Source organism: Papaver somniferum, unplaced genomic scaffold (assembly GCF_003573695.1).
Source record: "Papaver somniferum cultivar HN1 unplaced genomic scaffold, ASM357369v1 unplaced-scaffold_148, whole genome shotgun sequence".
Lineage (NCBI taxonomy): Eukaryota > Viridiplantae > Streptophyta > Magnoliopsida > Ranunculales > Papaveraceae > Papaver > Papaver somniferum.
This window is the reverse complement of record NW_020624154.1, coordinates 1,016,088-1,038,468: the sequence shown is the minus strand read 5'-3', so window position 1 is coordinate 1,038,468 and position 22,381 is coordinate 1,016,088. Positions and strand designations below refer to the sequence as shown.

The 22,381-nt window shown below is 35.8% G+C and overlaps 1 protein-coding gene across 1 annotated transcript; it reads left to right on the top strand.

The window, feature by feature from the left end:
* The first annotated feature begins 1,677 nt into the window (after positions 1-1,677).
* On the top strand, positions 1,678-2,838 carry LOC113335451 (peroxisomal 2,4-dienoyl-CoA reductase-like). Its single transcript, XM_026581495.1, has 5 exons — positions 1,678-1,863; positions 2,042-2,186; positions 2,300-2,340; positions 2,566-2,695; positions 2,813-2,838. Exons 1-5 carry the CDS (start codon positions 1,678-1,680, stop codon positions 2,836-2,838), a joined length of 528 nt encoding a protein of 175 aa, XP_026437280.1.
* The last annotated feature ends 19,543 nt before the right edge of the window (positions 2,839-22,381 follow it).

Below are 22,381 nucleotides of genomic sequence, written 5' to 3'. Positions count from 1 at the left end.
GATTATGGTAGCATTTTAGCCAAAGGTCTACTTTAATCGGGAGTTAAGATAAAAAAATTTACTACCGATTATAGGATAATCAAAATTCAAAAGATAGAGGATTTTATTTTGGGGATACTTTATATTCGGAAGTTATATAAACTAAATTGACTCCCGATTGTGGATTAACTTCCCGATTGTGAAGTTATCTACCGATTGTAAAGGGTAGTTTGGCCATTAAAAAAATGGGAGATAAGGGATGGCTACATTTTACGTTTGGGTGAACTTTTTTGTCTTTTTGTGTCGCCTCTAATTATTTCGGGGTTGCTCCTAAAAATGCCAGGCTAAAAAACCAAGGTGATACTCTTTGAGTTACACTAACACCAGCCATATTATTTGGGCTAAATGAAAACCATACCCAGTAAAAATGAAACAAAAACCCCAAATCTGTTAATATGGGTGAATTACATCCATTTCATTTTCAAGAAATACCCAGCCTACCCTACCATCCATTTCTTCTTCTCCATACGAGATCTATATTCTCTCTTCAGTCTTCACTCACACCGCCACCACCAACAGAACCTCCTCCAGTTCTTCCCGCACCACCATCAGAACCACGGTATTCTCCTGATTCTCCACCAACATCGTCTCCTTTTCTACTTCGTCGTCTCCTATTCCCGTACCAACATAAATGTATACAGATCGAGAATGGGAAGTGAGGAAAATAAAAAGGTGAAAATCGAACTAAATCTAGAGATTTGATTTTTTTTGTGTGTGTATAAGATTGATGTGATTTTTCTTCTCAATCAATCTATTTTCAAGTTGGATGTAAAAAAAAAGCTGGTCTCAAATGTCAATTGGGTTGTCGATTTGATAAACTAGGTCTAGGGTAATGAAGAATTGGTCTCAAACGATGAGCAAGTCTTCCTTTGATATTCTAATTACAGGTTTAAACAAATTCAAAATTTTGTTTTTGAGATAAATTGAATTGATGAGATGAATTTTTATTTGTTTTTCAATTCATTTCCTGCAATTTTCGATTTATAACCTTACCAAATAAGATGAATATATGAGTTGTTGTTTTCGATTTATAACCTTACCGATCAGTTTTTAATGTTTCAGTTAAATTTTTTTTAGGGTTTATGATGAAAATTAAACTTTGGGAAAAGAGATTTCATAAATATATGATTCATGTTGTTGATGTTGTTACAGATGATGACGAGGAAGCAGCGATTTGCAACTAAAACGGTAGGTTGATTCGTTTTATTTGTAGTCATGCTTTGAAAATTGTTGAAATTGATGTATAGAATCTTCTGCATTGCAGGCTGCACCACCTAATTTTGACCAGCTTGCGTACATAAAGTTAATTCCAAGTGTGTTGGACCTGCTAGGGATTGGAGAGTACCTCCCTAGTTTGACCAACTTTCATCGATTATGAAACACTGAAGAGTACATTTATGATGAAACCAATTTCGGTTTCATCTAATTTTGGTGAAACCAATTTCGATTTCATCTAATTTTGTTTTATATTTTTTAACACTTGACCCATATGTTTTATCAAATAAACCACCTGAGATGAAAAAAGCTTCAACTACCTATATTATACTCCAACTCACATATGAATGCAGTTGTCGTTTGACTTGAAACGACTAGGAGGCCGGCTAGCACTTTTTTAGTTTTTACAGAGGAAGTGTGGAAATGGAGTCTCCATTTAAGGTTGATATAATGAAAGGGAAAGTTGCTTTGATTATTGGAGGTGGATCAAGAATTGGGTTTGAGATTACTAAGGAGTTTGGTAGACATGGAGCTTCTGTTGCTATCATGGGTAGACGCAAATCTGTTCTTGATTCCTACGTCTCTTCTCTTCGCTCTCTCGGAATTCAGGTAAACTGGAAAAACATACCCAATTCTTAATTAATGTTCTGATTTCCAATTTTATCTTCAATATGTACCGTTATTATTTGTATGTCAAATTTGTAGAAATGAAATAAATGATTTTTATAAGATTACGAACCCATATTCCCTAATTTTTCAATCCATGTTGTTATTGGTGGGTTTGTAGGAGACGATCGTCAGAACGAAGACGCAAATAGGATTGTCAAATGCAACTTTTCAACATTTTGGGAGGATAGACATTCTTGTTAATGCTGCAACTGGTAATTTTCTAGTGCCTGCCGAGGATTTATCCCTTAATGGCTTCAAAGCAGGTTCATATTTTCTTTTATTTTCCTCTTTAATGTGTTTCTGAATGGTTGGACTCTATTTGGTACATGGCAGTGACATGGTTTTTTTAATTTTAGTTGTTTGGAGTCCTTTGTAGTTATGAACATCGATACTGTTGGCACATTTATAATTTTACAGGTGATGAAATTTCGTTTTTTCTCTGTATAGACAGCTATTGATGCCATGACAAGGTCATTAGCCTTGGAGTAAGGAACTGATTAGGGAGACATTTTAGAGTAACTGGATCATAATTATAAATTACTTATGTTTATCGTCGCTTTATGTTTATGCCATGGATCGTTAATTTTTGTGGTTAGGATTTTCTATGAATGTTATCGAATTTGCTTTGGTATGTTTTGTTAGCAATATGCGCCAACTCAATCTGGGCTTACTTTCACCACTGTGTTGAAAAAATTAGAGCATATGGTCCTAATTGGATGCGTTATAGCCTCTGGTGTAGGCAGTGGAGGAGCAATTGGGCCTTATCACCTAGGTGTGTTGTTTCTGTGCCGGTTATAGTCTGAATGTGTATGCTATTTGGTACACAATTTTCTTTTGTTTCCTGATGTTGGTTGTTTCTGCCTGTTCATTGAAATGTTTGTGTGATTAGCATGTCTACTTGCTCGGCAACAGTAAATGTTAAATAATTTGCCACTTTGTTTGAAGCTGCCACCTCTGCAACAATTGCATGAAACCAATTACGGTTTCATCTTATTTATGACGGAACCAAAATTGGTTTCATCTTATTTTATCGACGAAACCAATTTGTTGGTAATATAATTTTTTTTTTTTTGTTGAAACCGATTTTGGTTTCATCTAATATGTGATTTTTTTCAAATTTTTTGTCGACAAAACAAATCTTGTTGGTATTACGGTAATTTATGTTGAGTTTTGGTTGCTTCTAGTTTTGTTTTACTTTTTTTTTTGATTTTTTGTCGACGAAACCAATATTATTGGTGATACGATAATTTTATGTTGAGACGAGCTTTGGTTTCATTTTTTATTTAATTTTTGCCGACGAAACGAATATAGTTGGTGATACAATAATTTATATTGAAACGAGTTTCGCTTTTATGTAATCTTATTGCACTTTTTTTATAGTTTTTATGGACGAAACCAATCTTGTTGGTGATACGAGAATTTTATGTTGAGATAAATTTTGGTTTCATGTTTCATACTTGTCGACAAAACCAAATTGTAGTTTATTCATTTTGATAAGATATGAAAAGTACTTGATAAGATCCTTTCAGAGATTTTATGAAGTACTCCAGATTTTGATTGCTCCAAAAAAGTTGGCGGTGGTGGTAGGTTTCATCTTATTGTGTTTCTTTTACGATGAAACCAAATTTTGCTTTCACCTGATTTTTTCCTAGTTTATTCGGCCTGACTTGGAAGTCGGCGTGTGTGGTTTCATCATTGAAGTTTGTGTTGGTGAAATGACAATATGTGGAAAAATGATGAAACTAATTTCAGTTTCATCTAGTTTTGGTGAAACCAATTTTGGTTTCATCATTTTTCTCTGTTTGGTTTCATCATTTTTTTCTCATTTTGTTGAATATTGATCAATGAAATTCATTTTTTATGGCGGTGGCGGCTGGTTGGTGATGGTGGTCGGCGATAATGGTGGTTTTGCTCGGCGACGGTGGTGGTGGTCGTCGGCGGTGGTCTATGGTGGTGGTCGGCATCATCGGTGGTTGGTGGTGGCGCTGTGGTGGTTGGCGGCGGTGGTGGTAGCGCTGTGGTGGTTGGCGGCGGTGGCGGCGACGCGGTGGTAGCTGTCGGTGGTGGTGGTGGTGGCGCGGTGGTAGATGTCGGTGGTGGTGGTTGGCGGCGGCGGCGGTTGCGCGGCGGCGATTGGCGACGACGGCAGTGGTGGTGGTTGGAGATGAGCACGAAAGTGCGACGCATTTTAACCCATAAATACATTAACTGGGACTCATTTTATCACTAATAAACTTGTTTGTCGGTATTCTTGTGAAATAAGCTCTTATGGAGAAAGTTGCTCGAAAAGTGGTTTTTGTACCCCGGAGGACACGTGTTATTCGAACTCTCTCCGTTAAATAAGGGGAACCTAAATTACTAAGGGGCACACCAGGTCACCCCAAAAGGCATCTTCTATTCGCACCCCAGTTCAGGATAGGGGCACTTCATCTTCATCAATTCAAAATTTCTGTTTTTGGCGGGAAAATGACAGCTGAATTAGGGTTTCGGTTTTGGAGGTCTTACAGTGAGACTAAATGGCTGAAATCAAATGGGCTTGTTCCTAGGGCCTAAACAGACGTGGTGACGTGCTTTGTTTCAGTTATATTTGGCTGGATAATCAACGATTGATGGAAGCAGCAAGAACAGTTTTGGCGCGAAAACTGGTTTTGAACTGCCAGAGTTAGGGTTTTGATTCTAGAGGAGTTTGAATGAGACTCAATGGATAAAATTTCACGGGACGACTTGATTAAGTTTATAAGGCATGAGATGATCAATGGTTTGGGTTAGAATTGGCTGGAACATCAGATAGAATAAATCAGGGAGTTACGTGTTTCGATAAACCCGATATTGCTGTTTTGAATTTGGAAGATTTCTAGTGAGATTAAAACGCTGCAATCAGTTGGATAAGGCCTGTTAGGCTCGGACAGGACTGGTAATCCCATCAGAACCGGTAAAATTGGGCCACATCATCGGAGAGAAGAAAACAGGGTGTACGTGCTGAGAAGATACACTCCATTAATCTCGAGCAGAGTTGGTGAGATTTTATTTCCGTTTTTATTTGAGAACGAGTTGTCGTGGTCAACAGAAGCGTGTAGGAGTGAATCTGAAACCATGCAGACGCGTGATGGAGCTAAAGAAGGAAGATTATTCTCACAACAGAACGTGAAAGATAAACATAATTACTACGGGCATTCACTGGGGAATATCTCGGTGATGTTGGTTATAAATAAGTCAGCAGAGTCGAAGAGAAGGGGGGTCGAGAGTTTGGGGCAGAGACTGAGTGTAAAATAGGAGGTTGCAGAGTGAATCTTCACCTGCAGGAAGAATAAGCCACGAAGAAAATAAGACAGCAAACTGCAGTCGTTATTTCTAGTGTCTTATTTTTCCAACATCCTAGCGTCTTAAATTTTGTAACAGTCCATTGTAACAAGTAGCTTCAGTTTTCAACAAATATTGTAACAGTGATTTCTGTAACGCCTATACAGCGTTGCAGATTCATTGTTTTATTAATAAAAACACCATTTGAGCTATAAATCATATTTTTGTGAGTGTGTTTTTATCATGAGAAGCTAGACCCCAACACTGGGTCGACGGAGGAAGCCGGACTTCATACATGGGTGAATTTGTTTTATTTTCTATTTGACTTTTACACTTAATTAAAATAGAATTATGATTTGAAAAAATTAGTTATTATTTTATTAGATGAGTCATGCTTGCTTAGATGTTTGATGTCCCATGCTTACGATTTATAACTAATGTTTGGAGAATCTACCTTGGCAAGAATAAGAGTCGATGTTGTTTTATTTGTCGAGCGATAATTGTTTGAGAATGAATAATTGAACCTATTGATATGAGTTTGGCCGAATCCTAGACCCAGTAACTCTCTATTTTATTCCTTTAAAATTAATCTTAACAAGTCTTAGAGTTCGAATCTTATTTACTAAAAAAACAACGACAATCAAAAATCTGAATCAGTTGGTGGCGGAGGCGGTGGTGGATGGTGAAGGCGGTGGTGGTGGTGGCGCGGTGGTGGTTGTTGGCGGCGGTGGTGGTTGGCGGTGGTGGCTGCTCGGTGATGGTTGGCGGCGGTGGTGGTGACGCGGTAGTGGTCGGTGGCGGTGGTGGTGCTGCTGGTTGTGGTCGACGACGATCGGTGGTGGTGCGTTGTTGTTGGTGGTAATAATATAATAACAATTAAATGTGGGGTTGAGTTTCTCTTTATTAGGGTGATTTAAACTAGAATGGTAATATAGACAGTTTATGTTAAATGGGGTTTTTGTGAACAATTTGTTTTGTTGGAGTTTTTGTATATCGATAGTGACACCTTTGGTGTTGTAACTCGCGGACTATTATTTTAATGGGTATTTGATTTTTTATGAAAAGGATAAAATCTATTTGAAGATATATAAGATCAAATTTTATATAAGACCTGATTAATGCATGTTGGAAAGTTAGATTACGTTAGAGGATGAAAAACACACATACTGGTCTATTTCTGACTTCAAGGATTTATCGGCATTTTAAACAATAATTTGACCTTCCCTAAATAATTGGAAAGTACAAGGTCAATGAATTATGTCTTTAGGGTTCAATGAAATGCTAACACCGTAATTGAATTTAACAATTGTACTTTGTTGATCCAACCAAGAACACAAGAGAGTAGTAAGTTTTGATGATTTTTGAATGAGAAACATCTTCACTACTTATAGGGTATATGCGTCTGTTTAAGATGTCTATTCATAACCAACATATACCTCTAACATGTGTCAATAGTAGCGGCAAACAGAATATGTACGTTTTCAAAATATCCAACAATGACAAATAGAAACTTTCCAATTTTAAATGTCATTTACTAACCAACACGGTTCTAAAAAAATGTCTCAATTAAAACGCCATAAATATCTGGAGTTATCTTCAAGAGCCGTGTATTTACTGTTTTGTTAGGGTTTGGGTCATGAAAGATGAGGTTGATACATTTGGATCGTAGACCGACCAAAGACCGTTAATAAATTGTTAGTTGATTTAATTTATTTCGCCAAACACCTTGACACTTAATTGACTAGATTTGACGGTCTAAGCAGATAGCTCCTTTTCGTCTTTTTCCAGGTCCGGTTCTGAAGCGCGCCATGTTGTGCTCCCGTACAAGGCATAACTTTTTTTAAATCTACCATGGCCTTATATCTTATTGCCTAATATTTTTGGATAGTTCAAAATTTAAAAGACACGGACAAAAACATAGTTCACGAAACTATAAAGTTAACTTTTCGTCTTCTCCTATAACTTCTCTTAAACAAAACATGATAGATCAAATCAGTTATTGCTCAACTCTAAAGGATATCAAACTGCAATTAAAGCAGGAAGCAGGCGAGAGTGATAGAGGAACAATCACTTAATCATAATTCATATGGTATTATTGTTGAGGTTTGTTTAATTTGTGTTTATGTAATTCTATTTAGTACATATACATATGTTAAATTTTTGTTCGTACCTAGTATACTGATATGTTTCATGGAATCATAATCACAATTGATACTTCATATTTGAATTTCGTACTGAATAGTGAATACTAATAGTAGACAATTGATATATAATATTTTGATTATCCATATAGCAGGTCAACCATACTGATAGTTTCTGTTTGACATTATTGAATCAATCCTTGTTACTTGTTAGTTGTGATCGGAAAACAATGAACTGATTACAAGTGATTGCAACGTATTTTTAGAGGTGACCTGGGTGGACTTTGGATAATTTAATTTTTTTCAAGAAGCTATCAAAGTATCAAGCTACAACTTGATTAACGTACAAATATTGTTTATATATTTATGCTGTCATAAATTACTTAAGATATGTCTTCTAAGAGGGTGACATCCACTTTCAGTTGTAGCTTGATAGTTTTTACTTATGCTGAAAGTTATCGCAAGACTTAAACGGAAGTAAAAAAAATGATGCATTTGTAGAGTCTCAATAAGAAGGTATTGGTAAGTTTGTTGTTAAAAAGTCACGAATTTTTTTTGGGAGCTCATCATCTGGAACAAAGGAGTTCATGATGTAATTTGTGAACATGCTATGGATGAAAACGCAGATGCTACAGTGTGGTTTATAAATCCATTCATTTCAGTGTTATAAAGTAAATTCTATTAAAAATGCTTTATGTGTGATTTTTTTTTTTTGCATCAAGGGGTGTCCGAGTTCTTTTGCACAAGCTCATCTAAATGTCAGAGAAGACCCTGTCCTTTTCCATCTTCTTCGATTTCTTATAGGGAATTTTCGTTTTTCTTCCATTTCTTTTTACCGCAGCCTTTAGTCAAGTCTTAATTCTTCTTCTTCGAATAAACTTTTCATTCTTGTATCTCTTCATGTAAACACATTAAAGATAAAATCATAGTGTTTTCTTTTCTATTTGGTTTAGTTTCGTGGTTCTCTAATTATGTCGTACAAAAGAAGAGTAATAGTTAGCAATTGAGAGGATTGTTATCCTTTTGGTGCAGGTTAAAAATGCAATTTGACTACAATTTCTCATCTTCATAGAGATTGAGAAATAAAATGACACCAAGATCCTGATGATTTTTTATCGTAATTATTACTCCTATTGGGTTTGTTGTGTTCAGAATTGATAAACCTTTGTTATAGTTATAAGATATTAGTAAGAGCAATTCCTATGTGATTTTCCCATTTTGATCCCACTATAGACTGACCAAAACAGAAAAATGGAAAAATATATTGGTTTGCACATTGTGGTCCATCAAGAGACGCGCGTCTCATCACCGACCATGCAGTGCAACTTAATCCGCCAGCGGTAGCCACGGTTCAACTGAATCCTTTGGCGGACACATAAAATCCACGCGGCTCTTGTCAGCCCGTCGACGGATATATCTGGAGTTAATCAACCATCTACTCTAATTATTTTTCCTATAAATTCAGCTCATTTGAACTTTAAATCCACACCTTTTACACTTCTAAATCTCTTAATCTCATACCATCTCAATACTCATTTTTCCATCATTTTAAACACATCTAATCATACCATTTCAATCTATCTCAAAATTTTCATAAATATTTTTTTTATAACAAACGTGGCAATCCCCTCACAACAATCACAAAAAAACGCAACAAATATACACTAGAGTTCGTGTACTAGGTTCACGATGGATGAAAATGAATCAATTTGTAGGAACTATGGTTGCCAGCAACAGGGGAATACGTTTTATCAAAATATTTTTGAAAAATTTCGTAAAGAAACAGGTAACATCAATTCCCGTGATCCCGAAGGGTGATCTCATCGTTTTCATGCAATTAGCAAAGACTTTAATGAATATGTATTGTTGATCATGCAATATTCCGATGCAAGAAAAGCGGTGAAGGTGAACCATATGTGGAACGAAGATGCCGAAAAGAGTGACAAAGATCTCGCAAAACTGGTTTCCAGCATGAAAGTTGTTTCAACATTCTGAAGGTGCTTAAAAAATTTAATCCATACGTGTTGGAAGGTAATCAAGTGCCAACAAGATCTCCATATGGTCCAATTCACATGATTTGCAGAATGGTGCACCTGCTTCCTCACCGTAAGGGAATGCATCTCCACATGCTGGGTCTCCAAGTAGTCAAGAAAAATGTAACACCAATATGGATGTTAATACCAATGTAAAAACAAGAAGAAGAGGGGGTCAAAAAGGTGGAAAAGCAGCGAGAAACGCAGCCCCAAATACAACAGAAGGAGATTCAAACGAGTTCAATTATTCTGAGCATAAGGAAATCGAATGTCAAGTAGAACAACATGGTGTTAAGGCAACTTAGAAAAATTCGTCTTTCGCGAGAACGATATCACTGCTTTCCAGGAACACTTCAGTAATGAATTCATGACAACTTAGGTTACGGGAGCAAAAGGTGGAGAAAGAGGGAAAAAATTGTTTGGACAACAATACCCACTCTTTCCCAGTATGAGAATGAGGATGATGACGTCGATGCCTCGGAAGAAGGAAAAGATGAATACCGTCTTGATTAAATGTACTAGATAATTTTAATTCAAATACAGTAGTTAATATAATTTCTTAGTTTAACTTAGTTTATTTAAATGTAATTATTTAGTTTAACTTAGTTTTAATGTATTTGCTTTAATTTATTAATTAATTGAAACAGTCTCACTACATTACATCTTATTTGAAAGTACATAAAATACTTAAAACATACTTAAAATAAAACAACATTTAAACAAAAAATAAATCTTTATGTTCTTGAATTTTGACGACCACGTGCAGCTCTTATTCTATCCCAAAGGTGGACAGTTAGATCTTCCCTTAGCTGTCCATACATTTCCCGGTTTTGAAATATGTCAGTGGCAAGTCTATATATCTTGCAGAATGACCATGGTGCACTACAAGATTAGGCCTTATACCTTCATATGCATGCATGAATAATCCATGTGAAGTCATGCCGAGTTGTTATGAAGAATTATGCAAGTTAGCATAATTTTGTCATTTCTTGAAGAAAGACATGGCCCACAAACTATAATGAACTTCCTTTTCAAAATTTCAAATGTCTCACGGCCATTTGTTGAGTGTTAAAATACTTCATATTCTTCAAAGTTGTTGGTCCAAATACTATCTGACTATAGGCTAGAACCAATGTTTACCATTCTGGATAGATCCCGACTGCCAGGTAATACAACTAAGTGTAATCATGATTGTTGATCGTGAAATTATAGACCCGCGCTAGGCATGCGGAAGATCTTCAAACAATAGTGATTTATTAAAAACATTGATATTATTTTGTGAACTCGGGAGCCCAAAAAGAGCATTCCAAATCCAACAATCATAAGTAGCTGAAGCTTCCAATATTACTGTTGGAGCATTGTTCGATCGAACTCACAAGTGTTGTTATCTCAAGCTTGTTGTCAAATTTAGTTGTCAAAACTATATCTTAACTTCTAGTCTACAATTAATTAAGTCTCGGATTAGGATAGAAGTGTAGTTGAGAAACGGACATCACGACAGTCATCATTGCATTCTACCATTTGAAGGCGAAGATCAACCGAAGCTTTTGGAGAACTTCTTCAACAAAAGGTAAGTGAAGACTGAACTACCTATTTCTCAAGTTATATTCATCTTTCTATCTATGAGACGTTGTCGCATAGCTAATTAGACTATTGTAAGCATATCAAGAATTTCGAGTCAAGTTTATCTTGTAATTAGTTCTCGAAATATATATGACTAATCTTAATGAATGAATATCAGTTAAGAACAATTTTTTATTCGTAATCTAAATTATGATTCAAGATTATCATTCGAAAATAGCCTGAAACAGTGGTATCTGTCATTGATGTTATTTAGGAACATTTCGAATTGATCTAAATTGAAATATAGAACTACTACTGTAAATCAGGATACAACACAGTATGCATACCAGTTTCACAAACTGGGAAAACTGTTATAGGTCCAGAGCCGTAGTACATGTACCCAGTACACGTACCGTCGTAGCTATAGTTCGTAAACGAATTTGTGGTACGCATACCCGGTATCCATACCACAAAAAGTCTGTGTACTTGTGATCCTGGAATGATATGCATACCTAGTATGCATACCAAAATAGAACTGTTGGTTCTGAAACGGTGTGGTATCCATATGCAGACCGGAAAAGTTCTGTATGTTCCAGAATTTATATTTGTCTTAAGGGTATACATACCTGGTACATGTACCATTACAAATATAGTCACGAACAAGGCTGAAGTACACGTACCCGGTACACGTACTTGCCCTGTCGAATATTTTCAGATGCACATAAAATTATTTCTGTGAGATAATTAGCATTAAATTTCTAAGAACACTATATAGACATGGTTGACTACATTATAACTTATGATCGTGTTTCCAACTTAAAGTCTTAAGTGTTTATGAAAATGATTAAGCTTATAGTTCAATCGGCTAACCATTTATGAACGTTGTCTTTATACACGGTTTGGTTACGGTTCATCCTAACCAGAGTGTATATCTTGATATTTAAATTACATTTTAAAGATTCATCTAACGGTGGATATTGATTGCTTAGTTCCAAAGTTATCTTAGCTTAAACCTAAAGAAACCTACGCTTTGAAAGTCTATAAAAGGGGAACCTCAAGCAACTAGGATCTTTGAATCCCGACACTACTTTTTTGTGTGTCCTAGTTTTAAACTAGAGTCGCCCTCTTCCAAAAACCTTTCTAGGGTTTAGCGACTACAAAGACTTTATAGGGATTCGTGAAGCCAGGTCCAGCTATTATTTATCTTGATAGCTCGAGTATCCTGATCGATTGTTGAGCTTGCTCCATCAATCAAGATAGATAGAAATCATCAAAGTTCTCTTCGTCTCAGACTTTGTTGATTCCACAAGTTTAATACTTGTAAAGTAAATAATAGTCTAGGATGCTCTTCGGGAAGCATAAGACTGGATTTTGAGGTTAGCTAGACTTTGTCTATTGCTATCGATTTCTAGTCTCACCTTGATCTACGATCAAAAAGGAAATCACACATATAGGCTTATCTGTGGGAGGCAGATTGGTTTAAAGTATTCAATTGAGTTGAAACAACTTTTAGGCTGTAAAGGATGTCAACTAAGCGAATCAATTGCGCAGAGTCCTGCTGGGATTCAAGAGGCGTGAGGAGCGAGATTGTAACTGAATTGATGCGAGGGTTTAATTCGGTCTCAACTACATTACAGGTTGAAGTTAATTGATAGTAGGCTAGTGTCTGTAATATCTTAATACAATTTGGTGTTCAATATGGACTAGGTCCCGGGGTTTTTCTGCATTTGTCGTTTCCTCGTTAACAAAATTTCTGGTGTCTGTGTTATTTCTTTTTCCGTATTATATTGTTTATCTTTATAATTGAAATATCACAAGTTGTACATTGTTCAATCAAGTAGATATATCCATCCTTGTTTGTTGGATATGACTTGATTGATTCTTGGATATTGATTTTTGAGATCGTCCAAGAACTCTCACACGTAAGTCAGGTTCACAGATTTGGTTCTGTCAACTTTATGATTGTGAGAAATAGAGATATAACTCTAAATACTATTCCTTGATTGAGATTCATTAAGTTAAACTCTCGCAATTATATTTAAGTTTGTCCATACATGTTGCTTAAAAAAAGTTGGTGGTGTATTTTGGTACCCCCCATGTTTTAAATTACAATTTGTTTTGGATATTGACCCTAGTATTGACCTGCCCAATCAATCGAACATGCATGCCACATTCAGTGTGTAGGATCAGAATCTCACAACAATTATGTCTCAGTGAAATTATCAATGGTACAGCACAATAGCGTCGCACAAGGATCATGAGAAAGATGTGATAGTCCTGCGAAAATTAGAGAGCTTGCGAAATTAACATTTGTAAGGTTGCGAGAATGTCGCAAACCATATCCGAAAATAAAGGACAGATTAGCTGTCATCCACTATGTATTTCCTTATAAATAGTCATTCGAGTTGTAAAGAAAAGAGAGATCTTTTTTGAGTAAGAAACAAGTAAATAGGAGAGAGAAAATCCAGAGCAGAGATCATTCTTGATTTCTTTATCTTTCTTGTAAGAACATCCAAAGATTTATCAATAAAATTAAGAATGTAAACCTAAAAATGAGCTGATCAAAAATGAAATCATATGAGGGGTGTAGTGTAGGATTCCTGCAACTACATAATGGCGCTAGAAACAGGGAGATTGAAGATCGAAAGTTGAAGATTGTTGATTGAGAATATTCAAATCAAGAAAGTGATTAAATAAATCAGTGAATCAGTTAGAAGAAAGATGAATAGAGTTAATGAAAATGGCAAAATATTGGAGTGTGATATGATAACAAAAAGCTTGATCAATGAATTCTATGAAAACATCAAAGGAAGAATACATAAACAAAATTTTGAAGGAAAGAAAGTTATGCGGTAGAAAAAACATCACCCTTGAAAGATTGGGAAAAGCAAAAAATTGCATTCATGGTGGAAGAAATACCAAAAGAAAATTTGAACCATACATCTCTGTTGGTCATCACAGAGCCTATTACATGAAAAGAGAAGGAGACAACAATAAAATCCACAGGAGAATGGATGTTGAACAGAACTTTAATCGATACAGGAAGTTCAGTTGATATAATATTTTATCATGCATTCCGGGGAATGGGATTTAAAGACGAAGAAATGTCCAGTTCAACATATTTTGTTCACGGCTTTGGAAAATCCACAACAAAACCTAAGGGAGAAATAGTGGTACGAATTCCACTTGGAGAAATCGAAACACATGTAACATTGTGCCTGGTGGATATGGAATCGCCATATAATATGTTATTAGGAAGATCATGGATACATGCGATAAAAGTTGTGGTATCAACGTTGCATCAATGTATTAAATTCCCCACTCCAAATGAAATAGGTGAAATTAGAGTAGAAGTTGACAATGCGAAATTATGTCATCAAATTGAAGTAAAACATAATGAAGAACAAGAAAAAAAGAAACAATTTCGCAGAAAATTGGCAAAGGAAGAAAAGAAGGAAGAAGAATTTAGAGTATATATGATAAGGGCAAAAGAAGGCAAAGGAATACCCAGCGAAATTTCAGAAGAAGGGGAAGGACCCATAAAAGCAATAAAAGAACCAACACCAATGGGAGAACCTAAATCCAGTTACACTACCGCAGAACCAACAAAAGAAATAAACGTTGGGACTATAGAAGAACCTCTAATATTGAGAATTGGAACCAAAATGGATATAGAAGAAGAAGAAAGAACTGTTAACTTGTTGCGAGAATATAAAGATATTTTCACAGGAAACATGGATGGGATACCAGGAATAGATCCATCAATTGCATGCCACAAATTGGAGATTAACAAAAATGTGAGACCATTTAAACAGAGAATAAGAAAAATTGCAACAACTTACCATTGCCAAATAGAAGAAGAATTACAGAAAATGCTTGAGGCAGGAATTATAAGAGAAGCTAAATACCCAGAATGGATAGCGAATATGGTCATTGTCCCAAAGAAAAACAAGGGAATCAAGATTTGCATAGATTTCACTGATTTAAACAAAGCTTGCCCCAAAGATAGTTTTCCGTTACCAGATATTCCTCAAATGGTGGAATCCGCAGCGGGAAATGATAGGGTATCATCTTTAGATGGGTACAAAGGGTATAGCCAAATCCCTCTCGCTGAAGAAGATCAAGAACATACTGCTTTCTTTGCCCCTAGAGGTTTATATTGTTACACGAAAATGCCATTTGGTTTGCGAAACGCGGGAGCGACATATCAAAGAATGGTAGAGAAGGTGTTCGCAAAATGGATACGTAAAACATTAGAAGTATACGTGGACGACATGTTAGTAAAGAGTAAAGAAGCTAAAGACCATGTACAATACTTGAGGGAGATTTTTGAACAAATGCGGCAGTATAACATTAAATTGAATCCTGAGAAGTGTACTATTGGAGTTGCATCGGGAAAATTTTTAGGCTACATTGTATCAAAGGAAGGAATACAGGTTGATCCAGAAAAAGTGCAAGCAGTTCGTGACATGCCAACACCATCAACAATAAAATATGTACAAAAGTTGAATGGGCTGCTAGCTTCGCTGGGGAGATTCATTTCGCGATCATCAGACAAATGCAAATATTTTTTCGATATACTGAAGAAGGGTGCAAAATTTAAATGGAGTGATGAATGTGAAAAGGCTTTTCAAGGAATCAAAGAACATCTTATGAATACAACTATTTTACAAAAGGCGGAACCAGGAGAAGAATTATTGATTTACCTTGCGACAACGCCGCATGCATTAAGTGCTGTGTTATTGCGAATAGACGCAGGAGTGGAGAAACCCATTTATTACATTAGCAAAACTTTTAATCCCGCTGAGAAGAATTACTCAAAGATTGAAAAGTTAATCTTAGCATTAGTTTATGCATCATTTAAGCTCCGCATATATTTTCAAGCACACAAGATAAAGGTATTAATTAAAGTACCAATTGAATCAGTGATGAAGAATTCTAAAAGATCAGGAAGGGTGGAGAGATGGAATGCACAAGTAGGCCACTTTGATATTAAATATGAAATTTTGTCTTCACCAAAATCACAAGTTGTTGCGGATTTCTTGACAGAATTTCCTTTAGAAGAAGATGAAGCAGTAGAAGAAATGATGGATGTAGAAGAAGAACATGGAGATCCAAAAGATTTATTAACAAAACCAAATAGATGTGAAATATTGGTAGATGGATCATCAAATGGAGAAGGAAATGGAGTTGGAATTGTTTTAATTTCGCAAGAAGGAATAAAGATGGCTTTTTCATTCAGATTGGAATTTGCATCCACTAATAATGAAACAGAACATGAAGCTGTGATACATGCCTTAAAATTCGCAATAGAAATGAAACTAGAAAATGCTAGGATCACTAGTGATTCGCAGTTAGTTATTCACCAAATAAAAGGAGAATATACTACAAATGAACCATCCTTGAAGAAATACAAGAAACTGGTTGAAGAATTATCAGCGAAAATCCCAAAGATAAAATGGAGGCACATTTCAAGAAAGGATAATAGACTCGCAAACACTTTTGCTTTCATCTCAAGCATGATGACAGATCCAACTACGAGATGCATAAAAATACAAACACTTCTGTCACCATCAATAAATAAAGAAGAGGAAGATGTGGATGTGATGATAATAGATAATGCAAAAGAAGAACAAATAAACAATGTCGCAGAATGGAGAATGGAACTTCATGCATATTTGGCGAAAGGAGAAACACCAAGAAATAGATTGGAAACACACAAATTAAAAAGCCGAGCAACGGATTATGAATTAAGAGATGGGTTGCTATACCGAAAATCCTTTAGTGTACCATCACTCAGATGTTTGACACGAGAGGAAGGAGAAAAGGTGTTGAAAATGTTACATAGTGGAGATGATGGCAATCATAGCGGGGGAAGATCTTTGGAACATAGAGCAAAAATGCAAGGTTATTACTGGCCATACATGCATGAAGATGCAAAACAAATATCAAGACTTTGCGAAGATTGTCAGCGACATGGAAAGAAAATACATGCACCAGGAGCACCATTGCCATCTTCAACCAGTGTGTGGCCCTTTGGAAAATGGGGCTTAGACATTGTGGGGTCATTTTTACCAGGAACTGCACAAAGAAGATACTTAATAGTCGCAACAGATTATTTCACAAAATGGACAGAAGTGAAGGCAGTACAACATATTCGCGACAAAGATATCTTTACATTCATATTCAAAAATATCATTTGCATATTTGGAATTCCTGCACAATTGGTATCTGATAATGGGAAACAGTTTGAGGGGCAGAATATAGAAATGTTAGTTAATGCATTCAAGATAAAATGTGGAAAGTCCACTCCTTTGTATCCACAAGCTAATGGGCAAGTAGAAGCAACAAATAAAACAATTGCAGATATATTAAAGAAGAAATTGGAAGGACATCACAGATCATGGTGCGAACAAGTACATAATGCAATATGGGCTTATAATACAACTAGAAGAGAAGCTAATGGAATGTCACCTTTTTGTTTAACATACGGAGTTGAAGCGGTGTTACCAACAGAAGTTGTTATTCCGACAACAAAAAGAGAATCTTGGGAAAAAAATCTTAGTGCGGGCTTAATTTTAAACAAACTTGATGAATCAGAAGAAAGAAGAGAAAAAGCTTTACAACATATGGAGAATTATCAGCGAAGATTAGCTCGAGAATATAATAAACGTGTCAAAATAAGCGAATTTCAACCAGGAGATTTAGTTCTGCGAGAAACACCAATATATCAGCGAGAAAATGGTGGAAAATTAGCGAAAAAATGGGATGGACCTTATATCATTAAGGAGATATTTGGAACATGAGCTTATAGATTAATGGATCCAGAAGGAAGAGATGTTGGTCATAGATTAGACAGACCATGGAACAGGTTGTATTTAAAAAGATATTATCAGTAAGAAGCTTTGAGAAGTTATGAATTCTAAAAGAATAATTGCAGAGTTACTCATATCAAAAGAAGATCATGATGTGCGAAATTGTCGCATAGATAATCACAGAACAATGACATAAAAGAAAGGAGCGAACCTTTATGGCGTACACCCTAGTTCGCGAATAAAATTTCGCAAGAGGCAAATGTAAGACCTAAAGTACGTCATATTAGGGGGTACCTGTTACATGGCTCAGGGAAAGGCTACACCGCCACCGGAACCTGAGTCATGGAGATTTGGGGTCAATAAAGCCCATCAGGGAGAGGCACCTTGGATTCTCAACTTAAGCATACGACTTAGGTTGGGAGACTAAGGTAATAAGGACTCTCCCAAGGAGTGCAGAATCTGATCAAGGCGCCGAGGTACACGGTTGAGTCAAGAGTGTCGGGGGCGTTTGAAGCGTCATTGCCATTCTTGACAAGTCTTGGCTCATACTGCACTCGGCCTGAAGAAAACCCCACTTAGGGTGCAGTCTCGTAACCATAAGCCCTATAGGCAAAAGGGATAAGAGGCTGCGAAAACAACTGGTTGTTGTTAAGACTGGATGGGAGGATCTAACCTTTTATGGTAGAAGTACGCCTCCTTGAAGGGGCAACCATGGGGGAGATAAGGGCGGCACCCTCCATTAGGGAGCTGATAAGTGTCTTAAGACGTAAATGTCATGAGGCTTTTTATTCGCAAGGATATTAAGGCTTCTCATATTTGTGAAACAATCTTGAAGAGGCAATAATACAAAAGAAAAGGATAAGACGAGATCAATGGGTTTTCGCATGAAAGTGCGAAGACGTCCTGCGATTTCGTCGCAAGACGGCAATGTCATGGGGCTTTATTTTCGCAAGAATATTTAGGCCTGTCATATTGTCGCAACATTCCTGAAGAGGCCATAATACAAAAGAAAAAGTTAAGACAAGATCAATAGGTTTTTGTATGAAAGTGCAAGGACGTCCTGCGATTTTTTCGCAATGACAAGAGATGGCATAATAAGACCTTTAATTAGGAAGGAAAAATAAGACCATATGATAAAACAAATTAATTATAAGCATTCATAACAGATTATTTTTTTCAAGAAAGATAATAAGAGGCAAGTATGGGAATCGATACACAAGAAGCATTATCTTTCTTCTCAACAAAATATTAAAAGGAAAAGTTGACTCCAAAGTCGACTGAAAAATGTAACTCTCAAAAGTGATAAAAATAAGTCAGTTCAAGAAGACAAAGCTAGATAAGAAGCTCAAGATTCAATATTAATGTCAGTAGCAGGAGATGACAGAAATTCTTCGCCAACATTCTCGCAAGCTTCTCCTTCATTTCGGCTTTGATCTTCGCCATGACTAGCATCTTGATTATCGCCAGCAATTACTTCTTCAGGAGAAATTTCTTTCTCATTCTGATTAATACCAGCAGATACTTCTTTAGAAGGAACCTCTTCTTCGTCTTCCAGGAAATTATCCTCTGCACCTCTTTCGTAATCATAATCACTATCAGCAGGACGAGGAACTTCATCATTATCTACTTCTAGAGGATCAATTGATGTAGGAGGAAGAGAGTTGGACAGTAAGATGTCATTTACAAGGACTTCATCTCGGAGATGAACTTGGCGAAGAAGTTCTCTTTGATGATTCCTATCTTGAATATCGTTAAAATAAGCAAGATAATCAAGTCTTCTTTCTGCTCGGTCGCGAGAACCAGTAAGGGTAGAGACGAGCAATGCATTTTCTTTGCGAATTTTAGCATATTTAGCCTCCAAATCATAAATAGAAGAATGAAGATTCTTCTCAGACTCTGCGAAAAATAGAATACAAAATTTTATTAAGATAAGGAATTCAGAGAGATATGACAAAGAAAATATAATTAAGGCAGTCAAACTATTATGACTACCTTCCTTTTGCGAAATAAGGTGTTGAATAAATGATAGACAACTATTCTCCCAATGGTCCATTGCGTCATCAAATTTATCTCCAACTAAACCTTTAAGTCGAGACTGAAGATTTTTCTCTTTAGAAACAAGAAATACATTTTTCTTCGCAAGAGAAGAATAAGATTCTTCTAATTTGGAATATTGTTCTTTAAGATGATTTGCCTTCACACTTAAAGCTATTCTACCTTGAATGAGTGTATCTCTTTCAACGATAGATGATTCTGTTACTTCTTTAAGTCATTTCTCAAAGAGCGAAGAGATTGCTATTGGTCATCACATACTTTTTGGAGAATATTAAGTTGTTGCGAAGATATCTCCATCTTGTTTAAATAAGTTCGCTTCTCTTGAGAAAAGGTTTTATTCTCATCTGATAAAGTTTCCATCCCTAAATTAGCTTTAGTTAAAGAATAAGAAAGATGAGATACTTTATTACTTAATATATCTTGTCTTTGAACTAATTGGGTATTTTCATTGGTAAGATTATTTATCTGATCAAGAGAATATGAATAGAGGTTATCTAATTGGTTATATTTATCCATCAAGATTTCTTTATCAACACAGGCTTCTTCAATAGCATATTCAAATTGATATCTCTCCATTATTTGTTTCTGATTTAATGCTTAACATGCGAAAGAGGGATTTAAAGGATAATTAAACATGGGAAGGATAATCCATCGAAAAGGCAAATTAAATACATATATAAGGAAATCATACCTCTTAATTCATCATTCTTCTTGCGAAGATTGTCACGATCCAGCAAAACATTCTGAAGCTTCTGATTTTCAAGACGAAGAGCATTACATTCTTTTTCTAAAGCTGTCTGCGAAGCAGCTCTGCCAGAACCCAAATGCTTGCTCAGAATTTCGCAAACATTAGACTTGGTGGGATCAGTAGAAGACTTCTTGCCATCATCCAGAATTTCAGACAAAACTTTGAAAGAAATATCTATTCCTTCCACGTTTTCTTTCGACAAAGGAAGAGACTTGGGTAGAGAACTGGTAGAGACATAAGGTTGAGAAACATTCTCAATGGGAAGAGAAGAGGTTTCATTCGCAGATGGATCCACAGGGGAAATTTCAATCATAGAAAGGTCAACTGAAGAAATGAAATCAGAGGCATCATTTACGCGAATTGGAGATAAAGGTTTATCTTGCGAAGATGTCGCAGGAGATTTGGAAGAAATGAAATCAGAAGCAGCATTTTCGCGAATTGGAGATAAAGGTTTATCTTGCGAAGATGTCGCAGGAGATTTGGAAGAAATGAGTAGGTGGAAGGGAACAGAAGTTGGAACATTTTTAAGGTGGCGAGATTTCTTGTGAGGTTTATGAAGATATTTATCACCCTGCGAATTACAATCCAGATAAGAAACAAAGGCACCAATATTGTTATTAGAAAAAGATAGTGTTTCTTACTACCTTCTCATTCGCAGACTTTCTTTTATGTGCGACAACCTTATGCTGTGATTTGGGATTGTTAGGGGTCTGAACTGTAAATTTAGTGTTGGAGCCGCTTTTGATGAAATAACAAGAGTAAAAAAATCGCATAAACCACATAAACAACATCAAATAAGGCAATAAACAAGATCAATTTCAAATATGTCAATTTCAGCAAAACTCATAAGGAAAAAAAAAAAGAAGACTAACCTTGATGAATCCATGAAAAATAATAGCAGGGAGATTGTCTCGAAGAAAATTACGAGCTATGGAGATCTAGTATGAAGATGAAGAAGAACTTAAAAAGGTTGAAGAAGAAAAAAGAAAAGTTGCAGTAATGGAATTTCCAGAAGAACGATGAAGTTGCAGAGAGAATAAAAGGAAAGAAGAAAAGAGTGAAAAGGAATATATATAGAGAGAATTTTTCCTCGAGAAAATAAACACGGTTAATACGAAAAGATATAAGCGGTTAAAAAGTAACAGTTACAAAAGACGTGTCGAGAACTAAATGGAAGAAAGAATACGTGTGATAAATGCAGAATATGAAAATATAAGCAGTTGCGGCATTTCTCACATCATTCTCTACTTTGCAGAGAAGATATGAGAAGAGGAAATATGTAGGATCAGAATCTCGCAACAATTATGTCTCAGCGAAATTATCAATGGTACAACACAATAGCGTCGCAGAATGTTGTAGTAATTCGATTGCGGTAAATAAGGATTCGATGCTCGGACTTGAAAAGATTTTTAAAGCAAAAATATATACAAAATTGTCACAGGATCAAGAGACACTAGGACTCAGGATTCCACCATAATCATTCATATAATTAATATATTTATTTCCAAAACACTTATAGCTCACATAAAAATAGGGACTCTAATTCTTGCCAAGGTAGATTTTTAGAAGATTAACTGTAAATCGAAAGCATGGCATATCAAAAGTACTAAGACCAAGCATAAACCATCAAAAGAAATGACAATCAATTAAGAAAAAATCATAAAACATTTAATAAAAATGCAAGAAGTCATAAAAGAATTAAATATAATTTTTATATGTGTAAAATATGGCTTCCTCCATCATCCCAGTATTGGGGTTTAGCTATTCATATCAATCACACACTCAAAATATTAATTCAAAGTT